At 44.2% G+C, this 19,536-nt stretch overlaps 1 protein-coding gene across 5 annotated transcripts; it reads left to right on the top strand.

The window, feature by feature from the left end:
* The first annotated feature begins 5,214 nt into the window (after nt 1–5,214).
* Nucleotides 5,215–18,438, top strand: LOC105013243 (oxysterol-binding protein-related protein 7). Of its 5 annotated transcripts, none has more exons than XM_010874627.5 (22): nt 5,215–5,314; nt 9,436–9,647; nt 9,831–9,971; nt 10,182–10,235; nt 10,387–10,500; nt 10,590–10,772; nt 10,988–11,120; nt 11,501–11,622; nt 11,756–11,857; nt 12,375–12,537; nt 12,685–12,818; nt 13,465–13,566; nt 13,838–14,021; nt 14,283–14,333; nt 14,871–15,160; nt 15,337–15,474; nt 15,638–15,780; nt 16,179–16,323; nt 16,484–16,634; nt 16,841–16,967; nt 17,741–17,863; nt 18,149–18,438. In XM_010874627.5, exons 2-22 carry the CDS (start codon nt 9,504–9,506, stop codon nt 18,258–18,260), a joined length of 2,856 nt encoding a protein of 951 aa, XP_010872929.4. In that variant the 5' UTR covers nt 5,215–5,314; nt 9,436–9,503; the 3' UTR covers nt 18,261–18,438. The 5 variants fall into 5 exon arrangements, with proteins under 5 accessions (XP_010872929.4, XP_028978861.1, XP_028978863.1 ...); XM_029123028.2 differs by having other exon boundaries at nt 9,436–9,650; XM_020050618.3 differs by lacking the exon at nt 5,215–5,314 and adding an exon at nt 8,735–8,841 and having other exon boundaries at nt 9,436–9,650.
* The last annotated feature ends 1,098 nt before the right edge of the window (nt 18,439–19,536 follow it).

The raw sequence follows: 19,536 nt of genomic DNA, 5'->3' as shown, positions 1-19,536 counted from the left end.
CACAGGTGTGTCAACCAACACAGCCCCACAACATCCAGAGACATCCACCCCCGGTGCCTTGCCACCGAGGAGTTTCTTGACCACCTCTGTGACTTCAGCCCGGGTGATGGACGAGTCCACCTCTGAGCCCTCATCCTCTGCTTCCTCAATGGAAGACGTGACAGCGGGATTTTTCACACCATTCTTTGTAAACCCTAGAAATGGTTGTGCGTGAAAATCCCAGTAACTGAGCAGATTGTGAAATACTCAGACAGGCCCGTCTGGCACCAACAACCATGCCACGCTCAAAATTGCTTAAATCACCTTTCTTTCCCATTCTGACATTCAGTTTGGAGTTCAGGAGATTGTCTTGACCAGGACCACACCCCTAAATGCATTGAAACAACTGCCATGTGATTGGTTGATTAGATAATTGCATTAATGAGAAATTGAACAGGTGTTCCTAATAATCCTTTAGGTGAGTGTATATATATATATATATATATATATGCTTCACACCTAGATCAAAAAACATGTCCACGAAACTACTGTAAAAAGGGGAAAATATTTGCCTGTTTCATAGACTTTATAAAAGCCTTTGACTCAATATGGCATGTAGGTATGTTCTTAAAACTTCTTGCAATCTCAGTCCAACCTTGTTCAATATTTATATAAATGAACTGGCTACCAAATTGGAACATTCTACATCTCCGGGACTTTCACTTGAAGACAAATAAATAAAGTATATTTTATATGCTGATGACTTAGTTATATTGTCACTGAGAAAACAGGGTCTACAACAGTTTGCCTTTACTAAAACAGTACTGTACGGATTGGGCATTATCAATACGTAAAAAAACAAAGCAATGATCCAGATGTCAGGAGAGCAGGTACCATCTCATCCTGGGAGAAACAACCGTGAAACACTCCACCAGTTATACACACCTAGGTCTGACTATAAGTTAATCTGGGCATTTTGTCATGGCCATAAATTCTCTAACAAAGAAAGCATGCAGAGATTATTTTGCCACTAGTAAGATGATACATAAACTTAACCCCTATTCTTGGTGTTCACAGAAATTCCTCTAACTGAGCTTGTAGGGCAAAACTTGGGAGATTGCTCTTAGCACTCCATGTTGAGAAAAGAGACACTCGATTTTGGATTCACGCAATGTGATCCAGGATATTATTATCAAAAGTTATTTACTGTATGTACAAATACACCAACCATACCCTGGCTATAGACACAGGACTCAGTGACCATAGCCTGGCTTTAGAGACAGGACTCAGTGACCATACCCTGGCTATAGACACAGGACTCAGTGACCATACCCTGGCTATAGACACAGGACTCAGTGACCATAGCCTGGCTATAGACACAGGACTCAGTGACCATACCCTGGCTATAGAGACAGGACTCAGTGACCATACCCTGGCTATAGACACAGGACTCAGTGACCATACCCTGGCTATAGAGACAGGACTCAGTGACCATACCCTGGCTATAGAGACAGGACTCAGTGACCATACCCTGGCTATAGACACAGGACTCAGTGACCATAGCCTGGCTTTAGAGACAGGACTCAGTGACCATACCCTGGCTATAGAGACAGGACGGCATTAAAAAAAAGCAGTCAGAGAAGAGAGATTTTGTAAACACTGTTATTCAATGGACAGAGACAGAGAGGCGGACAGAGAGACACAGACAAACAGAGACGGATGGACAGAGACAAACAAACAGAGACGAACAGAGACAGACAAACAGAGAGACAGACAGAGATAGACAGAGAGATGGACAGAGATAGAACTGGACAGAGAGCGATATATGTGTTTATTAGGATATGGGTGTGCGGGGGTAGCCTTGCATTAATATAGAATATGTAGAGTGTGTGAACAGAAACACTCAGCCCCCCCCATGCTGATTGACACAACCTATTCACCGTTCAGGTCATATAATAGGGGAGGTTTTGTTACTGCTTCTTGTCTTCTGTAAAATGCTGTATGGTGACACAGGAATAAAACAGAACTCAACACAATGGCTTTTGTGCTTTGACAAGGTTATGTAGTTCACCAAGTTCCCCTGGAGACCGGTATGTGGTAACTCTGCCATTTGTCTTTGTTTAGACTGGTTGAAGTTGTTGAGAGACCACATTCATTGAGTCAGGGCTGCACATTACTGTGAGCACATTCTTCATGAAGTTTTTTTGTTGTTCTTTTGAATGTAAATCAGTAATGATAACCTGTTATTGCACCTTCTACTGTTTGTCAACAGTAACTATGCAGTTGCTTCACTCGTGATTTTCAGGAGCAGTAATGTGGCCTAGTGGTTAGGACAAGTGACTGGTTTCCTATCCAGGCCTGTGTGTTCATGTGTGCATGTGGTGACCAGAACACCCCCATAAGAAACCCAGAAATCCACAAGGATAAAAAACACCAAAAACGAGTAGATGCATGTGTGGTGTAGGTTGGAGTGTTTCTAGGTGAAAAATAAATATGGGTCAAATGTCAAATCAATCTCTAAGGTTTATTGATCTCAGGGCAACTGATTGTGACTACCTGTTGGTCCACTGACAATAGACAATAGCAGCCAAACTTGAAGGATCTAGGTGATAAGACTTGACTTATGATTCAGTAGGAACAACAGACATTGTTTCAATGCTTGACATGAGTCATGTCATGTTTTCAGCTGTGAAATACACGCCCGAATTCAGATTCATTGAGCTTAAGAAATTAAATTGGATTGGTTGGAGTAGGGTGCATAGATCAATTGGTAAAAACCTAGTCTAGGTGGCCTCATATGCTGATCCTGGCTCTAAAGTGTAAATCTGCCCTGCCCATTGCCCCCCACTTTTCCTATTTTCTGTGTCTTCAATAAATGAAACAGTATATGGGAGTGGGGCCGCTAAAGTTGTCAGGTGGTTTGTTTCTGCACAGTCACCTGTGGGCAGCAGAGTTACAGTATGTCCCACAACTAACCAAATCACGTGCGATTTTACTTCCACATTTCAGACCGAAATTATTTTCCCCATAAGAGATATCGGTCACTGAGTTCCCAACATGCCTGTGTTCAGTACGCATACTTACCGCATTCATTCCGTCCATGACAAGCCTGCGTTTACCTCACACACGTGCTCTCAAATCACCATTACATACATGTTTATACCTGTATTTCAGAGTTGAGTCGCATGGTCTGGATTTCCAGAAGTAGCAGAGCCTGTTGCTAAACGTCGATACCTCTGGCAGCCGCTGGGAGAAGGGAGAGAAGGCTGCACATTCCATTGTCAGGGCAACCCTTATTGGAACATTCTAGGCCCGGCTCTCCGTGGCAGACTGTGAGTTCGGCTGATGATTGACAAGTTTGTCATTCCGGTTTAGCCAGGCAACCGACTAGCAGTGCATCCAGCAATCACCAAGGGGATGGGGGTTACTAGGTGAAGAGTCAGTACCTAGATCTGGCATGCAGATACAGATTTGATTGATGGCATGAAAAAGGCAAAATAATTTTTGTGTCTCTTCTTTAACCATGGTTCTTCATATTGTGCAGCATTTCATCATTTTAATTATAATAAAATATATAAAATATACGTATAACTTGATGGATCTTCACACGACATGTCACCCAATGGGCATGTTTGGAATGCTCTGGATCGACATGTCAGACAGAATTCCAGAGTTCATCCTACATCCAGCAACCTCGCATGGGTGTTGAGGAGCGGGACAACATTCCACGGGACCCAATCAGCATCCTGAACATCGCTATGCTAAGGAGGTGTGCTGCACTGCACAAGGCAAATGGGAGTCTTTCTAAGATGAGTGTCCATATTTTGAGTCATGTGACATCATTTGTTCATTAAACTGTCTGACTGAGTACGAACTGCAACTCAGTAAAATCTATTAAATGAATGCATGTTGCATTCGTATCTGTGTGTTCATTCGCTCAGCTTCTTTTGAGGGAAACGTTTTTGTTGTACTCTATGAACTTTTTTTTATTATTAAAAGTAATCAGAGACTTTTTGAGCTATTACGTTCTACATGGGCCACCCACAACTTACATCTGTCTGTAATACATTGGTATAACTGTTTTAAGGACATGGGGTGAAGTGTTATAATGTACCCCATCTCCCAGGTGGGTTAATGGAGTGAAATGTTATAATGTACCCCATCTCCCAGGTAGGTTAACAGGGGGGGTGAAATGTTATAATGTACCCCATCTCCCAGGTAGGTTAGCAGGGGGGGTGAAATGTTATAATGTACCCCATCTCCCAGGTAGGTTAGCAGGGGGGTGAAATGTTATAATGTACCCCATCTCCCAGGTAGGTTAACAGGGGGGGTGAAATGTTATAATGTACCCCATCTCCCAGGTAGGTTAACAGGGGGGGTGAAATGTTATAATGTACCCCATCTCCCAGGTAGGTTAGCAGGTGGGGGGGGGTGAAATGTTACAATGTACCCATCTCCCAGGTAGGTTAGCAGGGGGGTGAAATGTTACAATGTACCCATCTCCCAGGTAGGTTAGCAGGGGGGTGAAATGTTACAATGTACCCCATTACCCAGGAAGGGCTGGTTCTAGGCATAAGCTGCTGCTTAGGGAGCCCTGACTGCTAGGAGAGACAGGACACCAAACCAAATTTTGCTCAAGGCCCCCAAAAGGCTAGAGCCAGAATTGCTCCCAGGTCAGTTAACAGGGCATTACATTTTAGTTAGGAATAAATAATACATCTTGACATTCAACTAAATATCAAATGGCTTGTTGAGAACATCACCTTTATGTTTAGCTTCCTTGTGTTTGCATAAATAATAAAATCATCACAAAAATCATCAACATTAGGTAGGTACCAGCTTGGTAAGCCCATACCTTGATAGAGGCTTCATGGCAAAACTTCAGAACTGCTAACTTACATCAAATATACAGTATATGTACTAAATGGTTATAAAATTGATACATGCTAGGTCTGACAATAAAGCAGGTGTCACAAAACACATTTGCTCGGAACTCACCACACATCTGCAGTGATTAATGGGCAGTGGATATATTGAGGATCCTTATTAAATCCTAAATTCTTCACGAGTGTTGAGGGATTAAGTGAGCGTGTGTACAGTGAGACACGTTGTTCTAGTTTTGACCATGTTTACTCTTACCTCAACTAAAGCGCGTTTCGACTTGTTATGTATCGGCCACACCTCTTTCACCTGAGACACTCGAATTTCGAAGATTGAGTGACGTAGTGTTGCGATGTGACAAATGGGAAGACGCAAATAGGACTTCTGCTAGAGATTTCGGCTTTTTAAGTTTGTCTCGTGCTGCTCGGTGATTTGGATTATCCAGAGTTTCCTGGTGAGTTTTTTGGTTTTCTATCATTTACAATAGTGAAACAAGATTAAATCTGCATTAGATTCGATTAATAGGGATGCTAAATTTGCAAGAAATATTTATTCTCGGAAATAAACTAAATAATTTCAATATTTATTTCCCCTGGCTTTCACTTGATTAGGCCTTTAACTTGATTAGGTTTGAAAGGAAAACATAATTCTAATTCTGAGACCCTAAACGTCAAACGTGCCAACTTATGAAATTTGAATTTAAGGGACTTTTCCACTTCCACTTTTTTAATCTTCAACATTTGAGGTGTTTGTACAACAAATGTAGGTAATTGTAGGCTAAGTAGTTACCCGTTTTGAGACGCAATTGCCATCTGGGGGTATTTTTTTTGTTACCGGCGTGCAACCCAGGTGTCAAACAAGTGTTAATTAACGTGCGATCGAGTGGGCCTGCATCGGTTAACACAGATGTGTCTCATGTTTTTTGTTACCTTCTGATAGTTTCTCATTGCTATGCTCATAACTTCCCCCAGATAACATTCTGTTAATAGGTCTTCCAACCATGCCTGTAGCCGCCTGCAGCTATGATTCTGTTTGTAGATGTTTCTAGGCAGTTTGTAATTGAACGCACATGGTAAAGTGTTAAAAAAAAAAAGGAATACAATTTATGGAAATATCAACCACCCAGGACCAGACCTCTTGTTGGTATGTCAAAATAACACCTGCGATTTATGGTATTTGGCTGCGTCCATGGTTTCTGGCATTCTAACGAAATTTAAATTATTTCAAATTGTAATTTATCAGGAGCCCATTATCCCAGATGACAAGGAACTAGTATTTCCAAGCTTTACAGAAATATCACAATTTAATGACTACATTCAAACCGGCTCATTGAAGATCATAATCCATGTTATTAATGTGTGAGTCACTGTACAGGATACTGTCTTGATCCTCAAGTGTAGTGTTGACTACATCATATTGTGACAATGCCTAATGCTTATCTTTGATCTCTGTGATTCAGTTCAGGAATGCCATTGTCAGATGGGTGTCTTTTCATGCACTTTAAAACGACTTCCAATCCACCCCTTATAGATTAAACATTTCAGTTTGGTCACTTAACTGTTTGCCACATACAGGTGCTGGTCATAAAATTTGAATATCATCAAAACTTTTATTTATTTCAGTAATTCCATTCAAAATGTGAAACTTGTATATTATATTCATTCATTACACACAGACTGATATTTCAAATGTTTATTTCGTTTAATTGTGATGATTATAACTGGCAACTATTGAAAATCCCAAATTCAGTATCTCAGAAAATTAGAATATTAGTTAAGACCAATACAAAAAAAATTTTGTTTTTAGAAATGTTGGCCAACTGAAAGTATGGGCATGAGAAATATGAGCATATACAGCACTCAATACTTAGTTGGGGCTCCTTTTGCCTGAATTACTGCAGCAATGCGGCGTGGCATGGAGTCAATCAGTCTGTGGCACTGCTCAGGTGTTATGAGAGCCCAGGTTGCTCTGATAGTGGCCTTCAGCTCTTCTGCATTGTTGGGTCTGGCATATCACATCTTCCTCTTCACAATACCCCATAGATTTTCTATAGGGTAAGGGTCAGGTGAGTTTGCTGGCCAATTAAGAACAGGGATACCATGGTCCTTAAACCAGGTACTGGTAGCTTTGGCACTGTGTGCAGGTGCCAAGTCCTGTTGGAAAATGAAATCTGCATCTCCATAAAGTTGGTCAGCAGCAAGAAGGATGAAGTTCTCTAATATTTCCTGGTAGACGGCTGCGTTGACCTTGGACCTCAGAAAACACAGTGGACCAACACCAGCAGATGACATGGCACCCCAAACCATCACTGACTGTGGAAACTTTACACTGGACTTCAAGCAACGTGGATTCTGTGCCTCTCCTCTCTTCCTCCATACTCTGGGACCTTGATTTCCAAAGGAAATGCAAAATGTGCTTTCATCAGAACATAACTCAGCAGCAGTCCCGTCCTTTTTGTATTTCGCCCAGGCGAGATGCTTCTGATGCTGTGTCTTGTTCAAGAGTGGTTTGATACAAGGAATGCGACAGCTGAAACCCATGTCTTGCATATGTCTGTGCGTGGTGGTTCTTGAAGCACTGACTCCAGCTGCAGTCCACTCTGAATCTCCCCCACATTTTTGAATGGGTTTTGTTTCACAATACACTCCAGGGTGCGGTTTTCCCTATTGCTTGTACACTTTTCTACCACATCTTTTCCTTCCCTTTGCCTCTCTATTAATGTGCTTGGACACAGAGCTCTGTGAACAGCCAGCCTCTTTAGCTATGACCTTTTGTGCCTTGCCCTCCTTGTGGTCAATGGTTGTCTTTTGGACAGCTGTCAAGTCAGCAGTCTTCCCCATGGTTGTGTTGCCTACAGAATTAGACAGAGACCATTTAAAGGCCTTTGCAGGTGTTTTGGGTTAATTAGCGGATTAGTGTGGCACCAGGTATCTTCAATATTGAACCTTTTCACAATATTCTAATTTTCTGAGATACTGAATTTGGGGTTTTCATTAGTTGTCAGTTATCATCAAAATTAAAAGAAATAAACACTTGAAATATATCAGTCTGTGTGGAATGAATGTATACATACATTATACATGTTTCACTTTTTGAATGGAATTACTGAAATCAATCAACCTTTTGATGATATTCTAATTTTGTGACCAGCACCTGTATCTGTACATTTGTTAAAAATTTTTTGCTAAATGATTGTGTATATGTACAGTACAACTTATAGTATTTTTTTTTAAGTAAGCTGGAAAGCTTTGTACAGAACTAGCTACACTACATGGAGCTGTTCAGAAGTGTCCATTTACAAAATGACATTTTGTGTCCCTTCTAAGTCAATAACGATCAAATTATAATTGACATGAACAGGTTTACCAAGTATTACCCAACCATTTGTTTGCAGACCACCGGATGTTTCACATTTGTTTTACCTCTGCATAGATGCCAGATTCTGTTAGCTAACAGCTTGGTTGTAGTGGTCTGTTTGAATCGGGTGTGCCACTTTTAAATTGGATATGTGGAAGATCTAGTGGTCTATGAAGAGAAGCTTGGGCAACCCCTGGACAAAGTCCTTTAAAGATAGGCCTTCAAGCAAAATATGACAAGACTAATGAGGTCCTAGACAGGTATTGTGAGATACAAAGCAGTCAGGGGATGTCTTTAATTTAGTTTTGCATCATCAAATCATAGTGGTCTACTCCTGAACGAGTAAATTCCTCAACCTAGCCTTCTGGTTTGGTTGCCACTCTAAATAACAAATAAGATGATGACACTGTTGCTGTGTAACAAATCCTTCCACGTATTTGTGTGTCACCTGCTTTCAGCCTTGGCTCCACCTACTCACCAATCCCCATTGTAATGTACCTGCCCTTGGGAGAATATAACACTGATATTAGGGCATTGGTATGTCGCTGTTGTCTTGAATACTTGTTGGAGTCTAATATAAGAATGAAGAGAGTCTTTTCCCAGGACTATTCTGACAACTGTAATGTGAGTAATTGTATGGATTGTGTTTTTATTTATTTAACTAATTGTTATTTCTGTAATGTAGGGATGTCTCTACCTTATTCTGTGTGTTAACTGGTTCAGGTCACTGGTTCAGAGTTTTTGAAGTCTTCTCAGGAGTGTGTATTTTTCAGAGAAATGTAAAACTGATGTGCTGCTTGATTTGTGGTTGATAGTAGTATTTGTAGTAGTAGTAATTGTCATGTTTTGGGCCCATATTCCCAGACCTTGTCTAGAATATGGGTTTGTCCACCATGGGCTTTTAAAAGGCAGAGCCAATCATAGAAGCTAGGGGGTGGATGAGTTCAGGTAATGGGGTTGTCTCCCTCATTCCTCTCCTAAGCCTGTGTGAGGTGATGTGCGCTGCTTAGACTTGAATTTCAACAATTGAACACTTCCTCCTTGAGGACATTTTTATCTGATTACATAAGGTTTGAAACGTGGAACAGTTGTGGCAGCAAGGAAAACTGCCAAACGTGCAAATGGCAACGTGTCGCTGATTAGCTTGAGGAAGTGCACAGGCAGTTTTTTCCATGTTTTTTAATGTATGCTCAAATCATGTTTCCTTTGTCTCCCCAGAGCTGTATTTCCTCTGAGTGAAAGCCTTTCCAAAAGGCAGATTTCCTTGCAAGGTACTTGGTCCAATCATGATGGAACCTCAGGTGTGTCCACCTTCTCTGAACAGCAGCCAATCGGTGATGAGCGGTTTGGACAAGTCTCCTTCAGCAGGCGGTTACAAGCCCGGCCACACGCGGAACCACAGCAGCGGGTCATCACGCCACTCACGCCAGGTTGTGTCTGAGTCGTTCCAATTTATTGTCTTGGTCTTTTTAACTGGTCAATATCACTGGTTTCATTCCAACGGTCTTAATTTGTCTTTCTGATGGCCGTGTTAGTATGTTTAACTGGGCCATGTCTGGAATATTGGGCATGTCTGTAATCTAACAATTTATGATAAACCTTTACCCCCACAGCACTCCAGGAACTGGGAGGTTCTGGAAGACCATGCAAATGCGTGTTCAGGGATTGGGTCAGGGCAGGACATGAGTGTCCCAGGGATCTGTGAAGGCTTCCTGCTGAAGAAGAGGAAGTACCCGATGAAGGGCTGGCACAAGGTAAGGGCAAGGCAATTAAAACACATTTGGAAAGTGACATTTTATTGTTTTGGTAAGCCTCGAACTGCTGACGTCTTGTGGTTTACACGCTTCTACGGAAACAGAAGCAGACAGCCCAAACCCAGGAGGAGATTAGTAAAAACAGTTTTTTGTTTTGCTACTGGTTGGCACTTATTACACTGTCTAAAATTATTTTGTCTCTTCTCTCAGAGGTACTTCTTTTTAGAGAAAGGGATCCTCAAGTACTCAAAGACGAAGCAAGATGTATGTATTGCACCAGAAACACATACCTCTAATGTACATCCAAGTATGTACAGTCACATGTGACTCTGCAACTGTGGAGTGCTTGAATCGATACCTCTACTGGACAGTAAAGTTAGATGTTTTCATTTGCTGTCATTTGTCCACCTGTCAGATCCAGAGAGGAAGGCTCCATGGCACGCTGGATGTTAGCCTTGCTGTCATGTCCATCAACAAGAAGTCCAAGCGCATCGATCTGGACGGAGGAGAGTATTTATACCACCTCAAGGTATATTTCTGTTCCATTCCTTTTCAGTTCCACAGCACGCAGCAGGTTTCCTCTGTTTCCTATTGAAGTCCAATTCCCTCTGGTCTCAGACCAAGAACAACGACCTGTTCTACATCTGGCTGACCAAGCTGTGCGCGCACCGAGTCTTTAAGAAGAACGAGGCCATGAGCATCCATCACGGGGTCCTGAATGCCCTCTCCCAGGGCAACAGCACCACACTGCCAGCCATGGCCAGTCTGGCTCAGAGAAACAGAGACGGTGTGCCAGACGCGGTGAGTAGTCAAACTTGTCCGCCCAGTGTGCCCTGCGTTGAGTAGCCGTCTGAATCCGTAAACCTTACCGGCCATATTAGTGTGGGGCCAATGAGTGTACCGAAAACCTATTTTATCTTGCCTATCTTATTATTATCCTGCCAAATCTTACATAAACAATAATACAAAGTATAATACAATAATACAATTTGTTTCCCTCTCACTCGTGGCCCCAGAATCCAACCTACGCCAGCTCCGCCTCAGCATACCAACCTAGTGTGCAGGCTCCGCTCACAGCTGCCCCAGGGGTCAACAGCAAGGTGGCGGCATGGCTCCAACAGACCCATGATGCTGATACATGCTCCCAAGGTAAAACCCTACCGGACTTAATCTAGGCAACCAAGGCCATTAAGCAGAGTCGTGTGCAGACCTTTCGAGGGGCGTGGGCCAAAATCACGGACATCTGTAGGCAGCGACGCGTATTATGTGGCCGGACGATGCATTCCCGTCAGAGTGAATGACACCTGTCATTCAGAATGCGGGCACCGATGACCAATGGGCAAAAATGGCACTTGTTGAGTCTGAAGGGAAAATGGCATGACCCCCCCCCCCCTCCCCCAATATGTGCAAGTGTCTGCCGTTAAGTTGGGATTCAGCGTTAAATATGATTTCAGAATCAGGTTTTCTTCCTGAAGCTTTGATTCCAAAGATTTCTCAACAACCTTTTTCTGTCATTTTGTCACTCGAAGAGCTAAGTCGTTGTCAGTCAGAGCTGACCGAGCTGGCCCAACTCATCCAGAGACTCAATTGGCTGGAGACCGGCCAGCAGCCAATCTCTGACGCCGACATAGAGCGACGAATCAACATGCAGGTAACATCACCAGCCCCACTTTACACACTGTGGTCTGTTCCCTGTGAACAGCCACACTTAGCAAGGCATAATGTCAATATAGTCATTACTTCACATTCTTCATTCAATGCGTATGTATCTGCTGGTCTCTCAGAATCTCACACTGGACAACCCCAAGGCCAAGAAAGACAAGAAGATGCCATCCAAGATATTTGGTCACTCCCGCACCATGTCTGGAGTCGAAGCCCGCAGCGTGGTGAGTTCTTCTGTCCTGCACCAGACGAGACACGGGTTACTTGCTACCAGTGTTGTTTGGATGCATCACGGGCCACTGAGAATCCTCAATGTCCCTGCTCGTTCCCTGTCCTTTACATTGTTAATTCACACTTTAAGGATGGGTATTAACACTGAATATAATATCTAATGCTTTGCACATAGTATGTTTATAGCTTATGAGGTATTCTTATTTAAAAAATCTGCATTACTAGTCCAAAGTCTACAGCTCCATCAGGCTAATTTGCCAAAGGGTAATCTAAAGCATCTCATGTCAACGGAGGATGCATTATCAAGCAGGCCAGTTATCACACATACAGCTAGAAGAAGCTAGGATGACAATACTGTGGAAAACATCTCCAACTGTCAGCCGGCTGCATCGTAATGGGGATCCGTCTCTCACAGCCTAGTCAGTCAGGGCAGGTGTGTGCATCATTTGAACATGGCATTCTCCCACCTAACAACTCTTCTCCCCCCTCCCCCCCCTCCCCTCTCCTCAGTTCACCTCCAGCCACCTGAGCACGTCGTCCAACCTCCTGAATGTGGGAGCGTCCTCTGCACAGTCCATCCCGGACTACGTGTACTCTCAGCTCTCCACCCCCGTTGTCACCTCCCCGGAAGCCAAGAAGATCCAGCAGGACATCTGTGTTTTGTCTCAGAAGGGTACGGGGGACGTCTCTGGGTTTTCGCCGTTCATTTCGTTCCGTGCGGTTTGTAAGGGTTAAGTGGGTCAGGTGAAGACACAGCATAAAGTTACTTTGAAGTCAAGTAATGTGGTTTTTTTTATTTTTATTTTTTTTATTCTCTTAGTTCATGCGTCTCTGAAGTCCGTCCACGAGGTGCTCACGCAGGAACGGGAGCGAGTCCTACAGGCTTGGAGTGGTCCCGACCTTCGCTCATCCACCTCCAGTCAACTGGCCACCTTGTGTAGTACACTGTCTGAGGTTAGAAGTGACCCTGGACACATTCACACGGGCCAGTTGATATCCTGCGGCTCCTTTACCAATGGCTCCAAATGTCATTAAGAACCTGTAGAAGTTCAGCGATCTATTGAACAATGGAACTACTTGAAAAGATCATTGTTTTTGCGGAAACCACAGCACAGGTTTCTGTGGGCCGCCACGCCTGTGTGCCTCTCTGCTTGCCTGCGTGTCTCTGTCTTCCTGCCTGCCTTTAGATTTGTGAAGGTAGCCTTAACTGGTTTGGGCTGTCTGTTCAGGGCTTGGCCGTATGGATTCATAAGCCGCTGACAGAATTATTCTCCCTTCTGTTTTCCACCTAGTCTGTCAGGATTTAAGAGGGCAGGTTTAAATCCAGCTGATTCCTCAAGTCATTTTGTCTTGCTCTAAATGCTGTGCAAACGAAATTGCTGTGTTTCCACAGTTTTTCAGTTGATAATCTGTTCTGTGGATCTAAATAACTTAACCATCAGTCCGATTTCAGGGCAACCACTCACCATATTAGTATTCACATTGTTTCATATTTAATGTAATAATGTGATGATTTGTCAAATGGGGGATGTTTAATATTAGTCTTGCACATGTTCTTTCATGGCATTGTAATAAGTCAATTTGTTGTCTGTGTTTCCAGTTGGAGGTGCAGTCTCGCCTGACCAAAGTTCACTCGCTGTCCCTCTCCTCTGGTTCATCTGGTGATTCAAAGGAGTCCTACAACACTGTTCGTCAGGACCAGGTTGGTCTCCAGTCAGTAAGGCAGGCTGTCACTAGAGAATCCAAAATGTGCTCCAAACTTGTTTGTTGTTGTAGCACAACAGCTCTGCAAAAACCTGGGCAAAGTGTGTAAAATTGCATGAACATTTTATATAAAACTGCAAAATGTTGACTCCGTGGCCTCAGTCTCTGTGCCCATTACCCCTACATACCCCCCCCCGCGCCAGCCCTTCCTGCAGTATGTCTCCATCTCATCCTACCCTCCTCCCATCCCCTCCCACAACCATGAGAAGACCCTCTCTGTGGGTCGCCCGGTACAACGTGCCCCCTCAGCAGCCGAATCCATGAGTGTGTACTACGATGCGACCGACGTCATCGCCTGTGAGAACTCCTCGGAGAATGAAGAGGACGAGTCGGACGAGTCTGGGCTGAGTGATGTCACCAACACCACAAACTCTGAGCCGGACGAGGTTCAAGGTGAACAACCGCTTTTTGGATGTCATTGTTCATCTGCGGCAGTGGCAGTAGAATCACTGAAAACAACACTAGTTGAAAGATGTCTTATGTTTATATTGCTTGAGCAGTACAGTTATTCCTAATGAGTTCAAAGGTCTACTTTGATCTACTTTCTTTATTTTATATAGATATAGAGAGAGAGAGAGAGAGAGATACTGCCCCATTAGGGTTATGTAATCCATTATTGTGTACATGTCATTCTATACCGTTTTCTTAATATAGCTTCAACTCTGCCTGCCCAGGCAGAATCATCGGACCAAGCTGAGATTAAAGGTATTTTGTGGCCGGTCAACATTAAGGATTAATTGAGGTTTGGCAAATTGCAGCCAAAGTATTTCCCATACTGATTGAAGAACTTATGATGCACATCACCCTTTGAAATACTTTGCTCTGTTGTACATCCGATAATGTGGTTCAGACCATGGACACGTCCTAAAAGTCCACACCTCCTGTTAGTGATTTACAGTTCTTCCTCTGCTCTGCTTTGTGGATTTTGTTGGACTGTTTCAGTTCTTTTTTTAATTTTTTTTTTTTACTAAACATAGTCTAATTAGTATTGGTATCATATTCTTTAAACTTCACACCTTCAATTCAGTCCAACTCTCATTTGCTAAATGGAATTTGAGAAATCAAGACCCATATTTTTTCCTTCCCCTTCAACATCCTAGTTTTCTCGACAGCTTTGGCCTTGAGTCATTTGAAGGTCCAGGTCTTCCGAATGGTGTGCTCATTTGATAGTTCAGGCTTTTAGATTTGCAGCATAAAAATGTACCGTACTCCCATTCAGTCTGTCTGTTCTCCCCATGGCAGCCACAATCACCCGGAACTTCCGCGCCAGTGTGTCCAATGCCCCGGACAGGCTCAGCCGGGTGCCCACTAACACCGGCCGGCGTACCGTCCTGCCGGCGCACTGCGTGGACAACAGCCACATCGGCATCATGAGCATCCTGTACAACAACATCGGCAAGGACCTGTCCCGTGTCTCCATGCCCTGCGGCCTGAACGAGCCCCTGAGCCTCCTGCAGAGGGTGAGCGAGGAGCTGGAGTACTCGGAGCTGCTGGACATCGCCAACCACACGGAGGACCCCTTTGAGAGAATGGTGAGGCGGCCCACCTTGTGCCCCAATCCAAACGGAGCCATTTTAGAATTGCATACATTTTTTGTGTGCGTGCAGTGGTGGTCTTTACAACATGCTTGTTGTCGAGTTGTTCGTGGCTTCACGGCATTATAGGTGATATTGTTGGATCTCACCCCTCCTTTACCATCTCTTGTCAGTTGTATGTGGGTGTGTTCTCCATCTCCGGCTATGCCTGGGCCACATGGAGGAACCGCTACAAGCCCTTCAACCCAGTGCTAGGGGAGACCTATGAGAGTGTCCGTGAGGACCGTGGCTTCCGCTACATTGCTGAGCAGGTAGGACTTCACCCCAAATTATTTTGACCCCCCCACTCCCCTAATAGTCCTAGTATAGACACCACGTGCTGCTTTGGAGGAAGGCACTATACCTCCAGAAACATCTCCAAGGTATCTTGCATTTAAGACACTATTATTTAAAATGTTCCTTTTGTTTTCCTAGGTTAGCCACCACCCACCCTGTTCCGCTGTCCATGCAGAGTCAAAGAATTTCACCTTCTGGCAAGACCAGCGATGGAAGAACAAGTTCTGGGGGAAGTCTTTGGAGATCATATCCTCTGGGCCAGTGCATGTGACATTGCCAAAGTGAGTATTAACCAAATTCCATCATGGTTGTCTTTGCGAGTAAGGAATCTAACCCTTTTACGATGTGGTTTTGAATGTCTTCATCAATGGCATTCAAAGTCAATGACAATGTTCTGGTGGCAGTCAAGTATAGCAGTCATTGGTGTGGCTTTGTAACTAACGCTGTTATTTAAATAAAGGTTTGTTAGTGTGGGAACTGGCTTGGCCAGGGCTGGTTCTAGGTATGTGACATAAGCAGTTGCTTAGGGCCCCTGCCCGCTAAGGGCCCTCCGACTGCTTGGGGAAAGGGGGCCCCCAAATCAAATGTTTTTAGGGCCCCCAAAAGGCTTGAGCCAGCACTGGGCTTGGGTGGAGAGTCCGCATCGGTTTGCGGTAAAGCCTTTTGCTCCACCTTGTAGGTCCGGGGACCACTATGAGTGGAACAAGGCGGTGACCTGCATTCACAACGTCCTGAGTCAGCAGCGGTGGCTGGAGCACTACGGAGACATCACCATCAGGAACAACAACAGTGACATCTGCACCTGTAAAATCACCTTTGTCAAGGTGAGGCTTCATCTAACAACCCACCTGGACTGGTCTGGAAATGGTTTGAATCACTGTTGCTTTACATGAGCTGTTTCACTTGGGGGTTTCCTCACTCGCTGTCCACAACGACCTACTGAGTTTCCCTGACCCGTGTCTTACTGATCCATCCTCTCCTCAGTCCCGCTACTGGGGCTCCGATAGCAGTAAGAACGAGGTCCAGGGCCAGGTTCTGAACCGAGCAGGCGAGGTGGTCCACCGGTTCGGTGGCCTTTGGCACGAGGGCATCTTCTGTGACACCCTGCCAATCCCGCAGTGCCTCTGGAAGCCCAGTGAGTACCGCCGTAATCTGATCCTAACCTCAGTAGTCCATCCTGAAATATAGCGCGGCTAATTGTATTTTGATATTTTGACCTAACTAATGTCCTGTGGTGTGATCCACTATGAGAGCGTATAGAGGTTCTCCTCCATCCTCCAGTCAGTAGTCCACTTTCCAGTACAACATGTCCTTACCCAGAGGCCTGTTTTCCCTCTCTAGGCGTTCAACCTGAAGACCACTACCAGTACTATGGCTTCTCTCGCTACGCCAGAGAGCTCAATGAGCTGACCCCTGAACTCCAGAAGGTCTTACCCCCCACAGACACCCGCTTCAGGCCAGATCAGAGGTGAGACTGCTGGCCGGCTGCTCCTAAAAGTGCATTGGTCTTCAGCAATGTCAGATCTTTCTTTACTATGACTAGGGCCAGGAACATTTATTGACCATGTGACAAAGGACTAGGGACCCAGTAGGGTTACATGGATGGAACCGCAAATGTCAGAGCTTCCATCAATCTCAAATCAACCCTCTGTTCCCTACATGCTTGCGTGTACTGCCCTCCACAGTTAAGTGTGACTCATGGTTCAGTAACTTCCATGGAATGGCTAAGGGTTTAATAAAAGTACATTCCGGACACTTATGATGCGATTAATGGTCCACTGTTACTTAATAACACAAGCATGACTTTTTAATTGACCAATCCCTGCTACCACTGAAGAAATAATCATCCACAAATGACCTGCATCTGTGCAGACTTGGTCGAAGGGGCCACTGGAGACTGTAATTAGCACCCACACCCTCACTCATTTATGCTCCCTCAGATTTGGGACACTTGGGCAAATGGAGTGCAGAGGATGGAGGTGTTCATTTAGAATTTACCTCTTTTAATTACTGTGCATTGATGTGATGGCCTATCCAAGGTGGTATCTGGACACCCAATCAACATGAAACACATTTGACTCGTGTCATGTGTGATGGAGCTGATTTATTACTGTACACTTCCATTTGAGCCATTTAGCTGCCACTATAAGTGTTACTTATTTAGTTGTGAATGGGGAGGGGCTTCATAGATGTTTTAAGATATCACCCCTTATCAATTACCCCCTCTTTGTGGCCCTTCAGGATCCTGGAAGAGGGAGATGTGGCCGGAGCTGACCGTAAGAAGGAGGAGGTGGAGCAGAAACAGAGGGAGCGGAGGAAGGAGCTAGCCAAAAAAGGAGAGGAACACATGCCACGTTTCTTCAGGTGAATTAACAGAATGAAGATGAATACTCCGTTATGTTAGTGCTGGGTTAGAGTTAAATCAAGTGTTTAAGATGAATACTCCGTTATGTTAGTGCTGGGTTAGAGTTAAATCAAGTGTTTAAGATGAATACTCCGTTATGTTAGAGTTAAATCTTGTAATTGCAGCTTTTCCTGGACTAAATTTGGGGGCCATTGATGCAATCGTAAACTGTGTAAGGCTGCTATTGCTGTTTTTCCCACTGCTCACCTGTCAGTCTAAAGGAACTGGGTGGTTCTGTCCTTCAGGAATGAGGTTGATGCAGCTGGGAATGAGATCTGGCTGAGCAACGACACCTACTGGAAGATCCGGGAGCGTCCCGGCTTCGCTAAAGTGGAGAACCCGGATCTGTGGTGCTGAGTGGACCTGGCAGAACCTCCAGTCAGTGGCCCCAAAAGACTCTTACAGCCCCATGACTGTTTAACACTGGAGGGCCCTGCTGATTCCTCCAGAGAGGGGTGAGGTGGGAAGTGTGCTTTGGGCTGCGTGAATGAACCACTCCAGGACCGCTGGCTGCCGGGGGGGGGGGACTGGGCGGTGGGGGGACTGGGCGGGGGGGGGTTACTGGGCGGGGGGGGGACTGGGGGGGCAGGAAGACTACCGTTGGAAATGTTCCCACATGCCGATCCATCCACGCCCCAGTCTCTGCAAACATGAACTGCCTTGAAAATCGACAGGTGGAAGTTAATGAATGTGGCTAACTGCCACCTTCACTGAATTACATAACGTTGTTTGCATGTTATAGAAATGCATGATCGCTCTTGTCAATTTTAAGATGTTTATATAGCTACTGTATTTAAACACTTTTACTTATGGACTTTTTGAGTCTTCTGATGTTTTTTTGTACAATTGAAATCTCTCTGTATGGAGGGAAACTGACTGGGCAGGGGGTTGCTTTGGGAAGACGTTGCTGTAGATTCATGGGTGTTATTGGGGTAGAGGGACTAGCTCTTGCCCTCTCAATGGTTCTTGCTGTGTATTTGTAAATGTGGTTGTGATGCCGAGTTGTTTGTGTTCCTTTCCTTTGGACTTGTTTTAAATGACATATTTGTATGAGTCACTGAATGCCTCGTTCTACCTCCAGGGGTGTATTGAGCACTGTTAACTGCCTCCCGCGCCATTTTAGTTTTTCTCCTGATGTCTGTAGTTCTTCAGAGTGAGTTTCATTTGCTTAACGTCGAAGGGGTTGTCTTTACCTTGCTTTAGGTTGATTCTATGAAGTAGTTTTATGGATGTTTCAGCTGTGGGTTTTTAGAGGAAAAGAACCATTGTTAACATTTCAATGTAAAAAACTATTTTAGGGGTTTAGGTGTCTTTTTGAATAAATACTGAAATGAAAAGAACTTGTCTGATACTACAGTGAATAGAACATCTGTTTTACGCAATTGATTATCTGTAAGGATCTGTTTCAGTATTGCACAATGCGAGGAGGGTGTTAACTAAAACCTAAGCAGGTGTGGAACCCAGTCAAACCAGTTGCATTTAAGCAGACAACTGATTGATTGATTGAACACTAGTGAAGTTAACCATTAAAGCTATGATTCAACTTGTTTTTGTTTTACCCAGTTTTTTTATTACAGAAAACCATAAGACATCAAGAATAAACTAACGCTCATGATTCTATGATTCAGTAGTA

Source organism: Esox lucius, chromosome 11, assembly GCF_011004845.1.
Source record: "Esox lucius isolate fEsoLuc1 chromosome 11, fEsoLuc1.pri, whole genome shotgun sequence".
Taxonomy (NCBI): Eukaryota; Metazoa; Chordata; class Actinopteri; order Esociformes; family Esocidae; genus Esox; species Esox lucius.
The sequence above is the reverse complement of the archived record's forward strand: the minus strand, read 5'-3'. Positions and strand labels throughout refer to the sequence as shown.